Below are 11,541 nucleotides of genomic sequence, written 5' to 3' on the forward strand. Positions count from 1 at the left end.
AAAGAGTCTTAGACATGACACCAAAGCATTATCCATAAAAGAAAAATTTGATAAATTGGAATTCATCAAAAACATTTTTTTATTGATGTTTTAATGGTTTCTAACATTGTGAAATTTTGGGTTGTACATTTTTGTTTGTCCATCACCATATATATGACTCCCTTCACCCCTTGTGCCCACCCCCCACCCCCACTGCCCTGGTAACCACAGTACAGTTTTCTCTGTCCATGTATTGGTTTATATTCAACATATGAGTGAGATCATACAGTGTTTGTCTTTCTCTTTCTGGCTTGTTTCACTTAACATAATACGCTCCAGGCCCATCCATGTTGTTGCAAATGGGACGATTTTGTCTTTTTTTATGGCTGAGTAGTATTCCATTGTATATATATACCACATTTTCTTAATCCAGTCGTCAGTCGAGGGACACTTAGGTTGCTTCCACTTCTTGGCTATGGTGAATAATGCTGCAATGAACATAGGGGTGCATAAGCCTCTTTGGATTGTTGATTTCAGGTGCGTTGGATAGATTCCCAGTAGTGGGATGGCTGGATCATAGGGCATCTCTATTTTTAATTCTTTGAGGAATCTCCATACCGTTTTCCATAGAGGCTGCACCAATTTGCATTCCCACCAGCTGTGTATGAGGGTTCCTGTTTCTCCACATCCTCTCCAAGATTTGTTGTTTTTTGTCTTGGTGATTATAGCCATTCTAACGGGCATGAGGTGGTATCTTAGTGTTGTTTTGATTTGCATTTCCCTGATGATTAGTGATGTTGAGCATCTTTTCATGTGCCTATTGGCCATCTGTATATCTTCCTTGGAGAAGTGTCTGTTCATTTCCTCTGCCCAATTTTTGATCGGGTTGTTTGTTTTTTTGTTGTTCAGTTGTGTGAGTTCTTTATATATTATGGAGATCAACCCCTTGTCAGAATTATGTTTTGCAAATATTCTCTCCCAGCTGGTTGGTTGTCTGTTCATCTTGATTCTGGTTTCATTTGTCTTATAAAAGCTCTTTAATCTGATAAAGTCCCACTTGTTTATTTTTTCTTTAGTTTCCCTAGTCTGGGTAGGCATGTCATCCGAAAAGATTCCTTTAAAACCAATGTCAAATAGTGTGTTGCCTATATTTTCTTCTATGAGTTTTATAGTTTCAGGTCTCACCTTCAGGTCTTTGATCCATTTTGAGTTAATTTTTGTGAATGGCGATAGCACATGGTCCACTTTCATTCTTTTGCATGTGGCTGTCCAGTTTTCCCAGCACCATTTATTGAAGAGACTTTCCTTTCTCCATTGCATGTTCTTAGCACCTTTGTCGAAAATTAGCTGTCCGTATATGTGTGGTTTTATTTCTGGGCTTTCAATTCTGTTCCATTGATCTGTGTGTCTGTTTTTGTACCAGTACCATGCTGTTTTCATTACTATTGCTTTGTAGTATGTTTTGAAGTCAGGGATTGTGATGCCTCCTGCTTTGTTCTTTTTCTTTAGGATTTCTTTAGCTATTCGGGGTCTTTTGTTGCCCCATATAAATTTTAGTATTCTTTTTTCTATTTCTGTGAAGAATGTCATTGGGATTCTGATTGGGATTGCATTGAATCTGTAGATTGCTTTAGGTAATATGGACATTTTAACTATGTTTATTCTTCCAATCCACGTGCATGGGATATCTTTCCATTTCTTTATGTCATCATGGATTTCTTTCAATAATGTCTTGTAGTTCTCATTGTATAGGTCCTTCACCTCCTTGGTAAGATTTATTCCTAGGTATTTTATTCTTTTTGATGCAATTGTAAATGGTATTATCTTTTTGAGCTCTCTTTCTGTTAGTTCATTATTAGCATATAGGAATGCAACTGATTTTTGTAGATTGATTTTGTACCCTGCAACTTTGCTGTAGTTGTTGATTGTTTCTAATAGTTTTCCAACAGATTCTTTAGGGTTTTCTATATATACAATCATGTCATCTGCAAATAGTGAGAGTTTCACTTTTTCATTACCTATTTGGATTCCTTTTATTCCTTTTTCTTGCCTAATTGCTCTGGCCAAAACCTCCATACTATGTTGAACAGGAGTGGTGAGAGTGGGCAGCCCTGCCTCGTTGCTGTTCTCAGAGGAATGGCTTTCAGTCTTTCCCCGTTGAGTATGATGTTGGCTGTGGGTTTGTCATATATGGCCTTTATTATGTTGAGGTACTTTCCTTCTGTTCCCATTTTATTGAGAGTTTTTATCATAAATGGATGTTGTATCTTGTCAAATGCCTTCTCTGCGTCTATTGAGATGATCATGTGGTTTTTATTCTTTGTTTTGTTGATGTGAAGTATCACGTTGATTGATTTGCGGATATTGAACCATCCCTGCGTCCCTGGTATAAATCCCACTTGATCATGGTGTATGATCTTTTTAATGAATTGTTGTATTTGGTTTGCCAATATTTTGTTGAGGATTTTTGCATCAATGTTCATCAGCGATATTGGCCTGTAATTTTCTTTCTTTGTACTGTCCTTGGTTTTGGTATCAGGGTGATGTTGGCCTCGTAGAATGATTTAGGAAGTGTTCCATCTTCCTCTATTTTTTGGAATAGTTTGAGAAGGATGGGTATTAAATCTTCTTTGAATGTTTGGTAAAATTCACCGGAGAAGCCATCTGGTCCTGGACTTTTATTTTTGGGGAGGTTTTTGATTACTATTTCAATCTCTTTACTTGTTATTGGTCTATTCAGATTCTCCATTTCTTCTTGGTTCAATTTTAGGAGGTTGTATAAGTCTAAGAATTTATCCATTTCTTCTAGATTGTCCAATTTGTTGGCATATAATTTCTCATAGTATTCTCTTATAATCCTCTGTATTTCCATGGTATCCATTGTAATTTCTCCTCTTTCATTTCTAATTTTATTTACTTGAGCCTTTTCTCTTTTTTTCTTAGTAAGCCTGGCTAAGGGTTTGTTGATTTTGTTTATCTTCTCGAAGAACCAACTCTTTGTTTCATTAATCCTTTCTACTGTTTTTTTGGTCTTAATTTCATTTATTTCTGCTCTGATTTTTATTATTTCTCTCCTTCTGCTGGCTTTGGTCTTTGTTTGTTCTTCTTTTTCTAGTTCTGTTAGGTGTAATTTAAGGTTGCCTATTAGGGCTTTTTCTTGTTTGTTAAGGTGGGCTTGTATCGCTATGAGTTTCCCTCTCAGGACCGCTTTTGCTGCATCCCATATGGTTTGATATGGCATATTATCATTTTCATTTGTTTCCAGATAGTTTTTGATTTCTCCTTTAATTTCATCACTGATCCATTAGTTGTTCAGTAGCATGTTGTTTAATCTCCACATTTTTGTCACTTCCAAGTTTTTTTTTCATGGTTCATTTCCAGTTTCATAGCCTTATGGTCTGAAAAGATGCCTGTTATGATTTCAATCTTCTTGAATTTATTGAGGCTTGCTTTGTTTCCCAACATATGGTCTATCCTAGAGAATGTTCCATGCGCGCTTGAGAAGAATGTGTAGTCAGCTGTTTTTGGATGGAGTGCTCTGTATATGTCTACTAGGTCCATCTCGTCCAGTTTTTCATTTAAGTCTACTATTTCTTTATTGACTTTTTGTCTGGATGATCTATCCATTGCTGTAAGTGGGGTGTTAAGATCCCCTACTATTATTGTGTTGTTGTTGATTTCTCCTTTTAGGTTTGTTAATAGTTGCTTTATGTACATTGGTGCTCCTATGTTGGGTGCATATATATTTATAAGTGATATGTCTTCTTGATGGAGTGTCCCTTTTATCATTATATATTTAAATCTTCTGCTAAAGACCTGGTTAAGAGGATGAAAAGACAAGCTACTGACTGGGAGAAAATATTTGTAAACCACATATCTGACAAAGGACTCATATCTAAGATATATAAAGAACTCTCAAAACTCAACTGTGAGAAAACAATTAATCCAATTAGAAAATGGGCCAAAGACACCCACAGACATTTTGTGGAAAAGGATATACAGATGGGAAATAAGTACATGAAAAGATGTAGAACATCACTAGCCATTAGGGAAATGTAAATTAAAATCTCTTTGCGGTATCACCACATACCTATTAAAACAGTTTAAGTAAAATGACTGGCCATGTGGAGGAACTGGATTGCTCATACATTGTTGGTGAGCATGTGAAATGGTACAGCCACTCTGGAAAAGAGTTTGGCACTTTCTTGAAAAATTAAACATGCAATTACCATACAATCCAGCAATTGCAGTTTTGATCATTTATCCTAGAGAAAGGAAAACTTATGATCACATTAGAACTTGTACATGGTTATTCATAGCAGCTTTATTCATAATTGCCAAAAACTGGGATCAGCCCAGATGTCCTTCAGTGGACGTTGTTTAGAATTTTCACTATAAACCAATGTTATGGCAATAAAGTTAAAATTAAATTTAATTAAATAGTAAAATAAAATAAAAAAAATAAAATAAAATTTTCAGTGCATGGTGATAGTAAACAGCAAACCAACTTTAGTTTGTTCTATTAATGTTTTTTAATTCTCTGTAAACAGTGTGCCCCCTTATTGTCTGCTTCCAGGGTGGACTGCTTCCACTGCCCTGCCCTTGGTACACTACTGCTGAGAGGTGACAGTAGTACCATGAAAGACTGCAGTGACACTGCTGTCCCTCCACTAAAGCATGTGCCAGGTTCTCCCCAGAAAAACAAGTAGAAGCTATATCTGAAATCCGTCTTCATAACTCTCTTTTCTTCCCCTAACCAGAAGTCTTGGCCCTTCTGTCCCTTAGTCAGGGTCTCTAGTCCTTGCTATTTCTTGCCACAGTGGACAATTGAAAAAGGCTCCAAAACACCTTTGATAGAGGCAGACATTGTGGCTACCCTGGGCCTCATACCCAAAGGATGAAGCTGCCATTTTGCTAGTGACAGCCCTCCTCCCCAGAGAGAGGAAATACCACTGGTTCTTTGAGGAAGGCTTTATGCCTTTGATTTTCCAATTCCCAGCAGCACTTGACTGTTAACCCACCAGGTGAAAAACCTTTGGTTTATTTTGATTTAATGTGGGATTGCAGTATCTCCTGCCCAACAACATGGGGCTCTGTAAGGAGAATTAGGCACAAAGGGAGGAGGGAGGGTTAGGCAAGAGGTATTCATTTAAGCAGGGAAAGATGTGCAATGCTGATTTCTATGAAGTGTCTGTGTGAGAGACTTCTCACCTGATTTTATTTAGTAGTAGTTGCTGACATCTTAATTGAATTGGTTACTGATTAGGAAGGCTTGGCCCAGCACTATAAAATGCCATTATTTATATTAACATTATGAAGTGCCTTATGCTAATCGTTATTATTATAATCTTAGTAACTGGTAATATACCTTGCTACTCATACTAGTACATGTATACTCATCCACGTGCACACAAACACACACACATACACACCTCTACTCACTGTAGGCTCTTTATAACAAAGTTCAAACCATTGTGGTAAAGGAGATAACCATGGCAGAAGAGTTGGGCAGAGTGGGGAGGGAAGGGTACTGTCATTTGCCACATGTGCCACATACTCTACTTGGGGACTTTACATGTCTTAGCTCATTTAACCCTCACCATATAACCTGTAAAGTAGGTGCTATTATTATTCCTGTGTTACTGATAAGGAAGCCAAGGCTGAGAGAAGTGAAGTGAGATAATCATATTATGTCACTCTCCTGCTGCTTAACATTCTATGATTTCCCCTTCCCATGAAATTCATAAAATTCATAACTCATCCCAATTTCCAGGCTGTGTTCTGGCAACCTCCCTAGTTTCTTCTCAGGCCCCCTCCCTTTTGCAGTAGATGCTCCAGTCACACTGACCTTTGTTCAGTTCCTTTAATGTGCCATATTCTTTTCTGCTCCAGGGCCATTGCTCATGCTCTTCTCTCTGCCTCGACTGCTCTCCTCTGTGTCTGTCTGCACTCACCAGCTACCTCCTACTCATTCTCCAGGTCTTGGCTTAGATGTCACATCCTCAGGTTCTCAGGGAAGCTTCCCCTGACTGCCCACTTTACTCTACAATGTTCCTCAGACTATGTTAGATCCTTTTGTTGTGCCCTTTCCACTGCATTCTGCATCTCATCCCTACTACTCATCATATATATTTACATGTAACAGTGTGTTCAGGGTCTATTTTCCTCATTAGATGAAGCCTCCTGTCCACAGACATCCTGTTCTCTGCTCTGTCCCTAGCGCCTAGTACAGTGCCTGGCACTTGATAGATGTTCCATAAATATTTGTTGAATAAATATATATTTAAATCCTCTATAATTGGTACATAATAGGTGCTCAATAAATATAGTTAAACTATAAATATAGTTGTTATTATTATTGTCCAAGGGCAAATAGCTAGTCAGAGGCAGAACCAGGATTTATACCCAGGTCTGAATCTAAAGCCAGTGTTCCTTTCACAATATGGCTCTGCCTGCAGAAATGGGTTCTAGGCCCAGCACTGCCACAAACTGGCTATATGACTTAGAATGAGACACTATATCACTCTGAATCTCAGTTTTCCCATCTGTAAATTAGGATAGGGATAGGCAAAGTTCAAATTGCTCCGCATATAATCTAGAGGAGGCGAATAGAAGTCTAGATAGGAGGAGCTCTAAATAGTTAATTGACTAGTACCTATCAGTATCATCCCTCTGCAAGACAGTTGAACAGGTATACCAGGAACTCTAGATGTGTGTATGCCCTTTAGCCTGGGTAACCCCACTCAAGCAGTGTGGAGTAGTGGGTGGCATCAGAGAGCCTTGGGTTTAAATCCTAACATCCAATTTATTAGCTCTGTGGTCTTGGGCAGGTTACTACCCTGAACCTCAATTTGCTTCTTTACAAATGGGATAATAACACCCATCTTTTTACCCTTTTCTAAGGTAAAAACAATGTAATAACATGAAAAGAAATTTTTGAATATAGAAAGAAAAATTTCTCCCATCATCCTACCCACCTAACACAATTCTTTCTGTGGTTCTGTGCCATTGAGGACCACCTCTTGAGGCAGGAGCCACAGGCAACGCTGAGAAAGGAGAGAGAGACTGAAGACAGAAGCAGGCTGAGGTCTCGGGTGTGAAGCAAGAGCACCCATGAGATGGGCTGGGACAGAGGAGAAAGCCAGCTACTGAGGCAGAAGAAAGGAGATGCCAAATCTGAGTAATGGATAATGGCTAGGCAGGACCTGAGAACCAGAGAGTAGAGAGCCAGTGGGAAGAAAACAATGTGCCCTAGAGGGGCCTCCTTCCAAAGTTTGCTGGCCCTTTCGTTTAAGCAGGCTTCAAATGGTCTTAAAGATCCTTGAAACTGTACCCTTGCCAGTTCCTTTTCTTGTTTAGTCACATGCATGTATATTTTGAAATTGTAACCTTAGTGTATGTACTTTTTCATTGAGTATCATATCTTCAACATTTCCCATGTCACAAATCTTCATAGTGATTCCTTTTAATGGCTGCCAAATATTCCAATTTTGCCCACAGCTCAGAAAGCACATCGCTATGTATTAACTTTTTGCTTCCTTGAATTATTTCCTTAGAATAAATTCCCAGGTGTGGGATTACTGAGCCAGAGGGTATGCAATTGGGATTTAACAACCAGAAACAGGTTTTGTTTTTCTAAAAAGGAATTGAGCTACCATTCTTCCCTTCCCCTTCCTCTTGTGGAACTGATGAGTGGACCCTATAGAGCTGCGCTGTCTGGTATGAGAGCCATTACCTACATGTGGCTGTTTAAAGTTTGATTAAATAAAATTAAATTCAAAATTCAGTTCCTTAGTTGCACTAGCCACGTTTCAAGTGCTCAGTAGCTACATATGCCTAGTGGCTACTGTATTGGAAAGCATAGATACAGAACATTTCCATCATCATAGAAAATTTATTGGATAGTGTTCCTCTAGAGATTCTCAAGAGGTCATGGTTGGCATCTTGGGTGGTAGTTATTTGTGGCGTGGGACTTTCCTGTGCATTGAGAGGCTGTTTAGCATCTCTGGCTCATGTCCACTAAATGCCAGTAGTGCTCTCCCTTGAATCAATCTCACAGATAAAACCTGTCCCATGTTTGCAAATACCACATAAGAGAACAAAATTATCCCCATTTGAGACCCACTGAGCTTTTATCTTAGAAGAATCTCCTAACTTTTTTGGGATGGATTCAGATTGGTTCTGCCTGGAGAGAGGGAACCTTAGAAAGATGGCTTAGAAAGATAGCCCTGGCTCAGGGCCTAACTATGTACTCCATTCCTGTTTTCCTCCTTTCTCCTGCTGGTCTGTTTACTGCTTTCTGGGAATTGCAGGAACAAGACCCTGCAAATGGAGAAGATCAAGGCTCGTTTGAAGGCCGAGTTTGAGGCCCTTGAATCAGAGGAGAGGCACCTGAAGGAATACAAGCAGGAGATGGACCTCTTGCTACAGGAGAAGATGGCCCATGTGGAGGAACTCCGACTGATCCATGCTGACATCAATGTGGTATGTGACTGGCTGCCTGAAGCCTACCTCTGTGCCCTTTGAGGAATAGGCTGTAATGAGTGCTGTGGCCCTTCCCTTGAGATGTGGCTGTGGCCGTCTTGGGAGAGTAAGCATCAGGCTGTGGTAGAGTGGAAGAATCTAGGAGTACTGAGATCCAGTCCTGGCTCTGTCACTAATTGTCTATATATCACTGGACGTGTCTCTTCTTTCTGGGCCTCATTTTCCCTCTCTGTACTATGAGAGGGATTCAGTCACCTATAAGGTTCCTTTCAGCTCTGATGTGCTCTTATCCTGGGAGTCTGGGAGTTGAGAGCTAGCCTTGGGGAAGAAAAGCAGAGTAAGCAGCTGCCTCTAGGGTCTAGCTTAACGGGTTCTAAAGCTTCCAACTAGGCCAAACAAATCATCTCTGCTGGCCTGCCAAAGTGGAACTCCCCCATTAGAGTTTCTCTTTTGGAGACTCTTGGAACATGGGGAATGAACTGCCTGCTAAGGTGATAAATTTCCCACTCTTTGGAATTATTTAAGCAGAGTCTGAATTATCACTTGTCTGGGCTGCAGTATTGATCATTCCTTCACCAGAAGGGAGGTTGGAGGTGCTGACCTGTAAGGTCCTTTCCAACCCTTAGATCCTATGACAATGAGAAGTATTTTTAAAAAATTACATTTGAAGGAGTTAAGTTTCTATCATTGGAAAACTCATTTCTGTGGCAATACTTATTTCCTGATATTGCCAGGCCTAGAATCTTAAAGAAAATATAAATGCAGTTTGGATAGTAGGTACTTGGGATTTTCTGTGTCACAAGATCATAGGGTTCTAGGGTCTCATGAGGAGGGCAGTTCTGCTGCCAGCTAAACAAGGATACAGAGCCAATGAAATGAACAAGATATTAGCCACAGAGGGCTGAAAATCTAGGCCAGTGGATCTCAAACTTGAACATGCATCAGAGTCACCTGGAGGGCCTTTTAAAACACAGATTGTTGGACTCCACCCCAGAGTTTCTGACTCCATATGTCTGGGGTGATGCCTGAGAATTTGCATTCCTAATGAGTTCCCAGGAGATGCTGATGCTGCTGATCTGGTGACCACATTTTGAGAACTACTGATCTAGAAGAAAGGCCACTGGCCTGGGAGGCAGAAGCCCTGAGTCTTTATCTAGGCTTTGCCCCTAAGAATTATTTCTGTGAGGAAGTTCCTTCTTCTCTCTGAGTCTCAATTCTCTGATTTGTAAAATCGTGGTGGGGTGGACTAAATGAACTCTAAGGTCCAATCCAGCTCTAAGATGCTATATTTGAATAGTATCTACCATTTATTGAGCCTTTACTCCCTGTTAGCCCCTGTACTGAGAGCTTTATATGAATTCAATCATTGAATCTTCACCAAGATTATATGAGGTAGGCACTAGTATTATAACCATTATACAGATGAAGAAACTGAGGCTTGACAAGAGTCACATAGAACACATGGTGGATTGAAGACATGACCATAGATTGATCTGGCTCTGGAGCCTGTGCTATTATCCACTCAGCTGTAGAACCTCACTGAGAATCTTGGGGTCTTTTCTCTGTGTCTGCCTCACTCTGTGTTCCAGATGGAAAACACGATCAAACAGTCTGAGAATGATCTAAACAAGCTGCTAGAGTCTACCCGGCGGCTACATGATGAGTATAAGCCGCTGAAGGAACATGTGGATGCCCTGCGCATGACTCTGGGTCTGCAGAGGCTCCCTGACCTATGTGAAGAGGAGGAGAAGCTCTCCTTGGAGTAAGCTGCCTGTCCCTTGTCCTTGTAACATACACCACACACACACACACACACACACACACACACACACTCACACAGGCGTATATACACAATAAAGCCTGGTCTGAAACTCAGGGTACCCAGTCCTAGCCCCAGGCCTGTCAGAGGCTAACTCATTGCTTGACCTTGGGCAAGTCTCCACGCTGGGCTGTTATACCAAAAGAAGGATAATTAGACTAGAGTTACTAGATGGCTTTTAAAATTCTTTGTGCGATTTTGACAATACAAGACCATGTGTATGATTCTTTTTGTGTGTGTGTGTGTCCATGACTCTTAAGAGGTCACTTCCCAAGTCAAGGGCTAGAAGGTGTGTCCAGAAACCTTTGAAAACACATAAAGCTGAGCTTTCATGGTCTCTAGGGGCTAGCCTGGAACTTCATCTTAAGACCCAGAGTTAAAGAACTAGTCTCACCTTACAGAGAAACAGTTCAGTTCAGTAGAAGGAAGCACACTTCCTTGAGGTAGAGCAGGCTGCCTATGGAAGTGGTGAGCTTCTTATTCCTAGAGATATGTCAGCAGAGGCCTGAAGACACTTAATAGGAATACTGCAAAGGAACATGAGATGGAAAGTGGGTGAATGGCCTTTGAGTACTTTGCAAGCCTTGGGATTTCTTGATTTTCTGGGTCTGTCAGAGCTAAGGAGCAGGAGGATTACCTTTCTCATCAGACCATGGGCCTGGTACCCAGGGAGAAGAACCTTGTGCTGGGGAGGTTGCAAGAACTTTCTATAGTGAGCCACAGCCCAACCCCCTTGGTTCTGTGGCATGGGGTCCTTAAGAGGGGCAAGGATCTCCTTGCTTTCAGAATGATCCAGCTAATGTCTCTCGTCTTCAAAGTTACTTTGAAAAGCAGAAAGCAGAGTGGCAGACAGAGCCTCAGGAGCCCCCCATCCCTGAGTCCCTGGCCGCTGCAGCCGCTGCTGCCCAACAACTCCAAGTGGCTAGGAAGCAGGACACTCGGCAGACAGCCACCTTCAGGCAGCAACCCCCACCAATGAAGGTGAGTGAGCTGGGTAGGGGCTGTGGAAGAAGCAAGGTATTCTCAAGCAGCCTCATGGAAAGCTGGGTCTGGGTCTCTGGCCTTACTTATTTGGGGCCTTCCTAAAACAGTCTTTGCTTGGGACACAGAAGAAGGGATGGTGTGTGTGTGCTGTGGTAGACCCGCTGTTTTTGTTACCTCACATTCCCGGAGGGGTTAGAATGCAGGGAGATTGGCAGGCTCTGCTAACGTATAATTGTCAAAGAGTTAGAGACATGACTCAAACAAATATATATTGA

At 41.0% G+C, this 11,541-nt stretch overlaps 1 protein-coding gene across 5 annotated transcripts in view; it reads left to right on the forward strand.

Annotated features, from left to right (window-relative positions):
- ZC4H2 (zinc finger C4H2-type containing) overlaps nt 1-11,541 on the forward strand; it is a 35,706-nt gene that overhangs the window by 21,860 nt on the left and 2,305 nt on the right. For all 5 annotated transcript variants that reach the window (XM_004439909.3, XM_087427078.1, XM_087427077.1 and 2 more), the window contains 3 exons: nt 8,292-8,463; nt 10,053-10,225; nt 11,101-11,263. In XM_004439909.3, the coding sequence (XP_004439966.1) occupies nt 8,292-8,463; nt 10,053-10,225; nt 11,101-11,263 (508 nt within the window). The remainder of the gene's footprint in view (nt 1-8,291; nt 8,464-10,052; nt 10,226-11,100; nt 11,264-11,541) is intronic.

Source organism: Ceratotherium simum, chromosome X, assembly GCF_057802395.1.
Source record: "Ceratotherium simum simum isolate JZ-2026a chromosome X, ASM5780239v1, whole genome shotgun sequence".
Classification (NCBI taxonomy): Eukaryota; Metazoa; Chordata; class Mammalia; order Perissodactyla; family Rhinocerotidae; genus Ceratotherium; species Ceratotherium simum.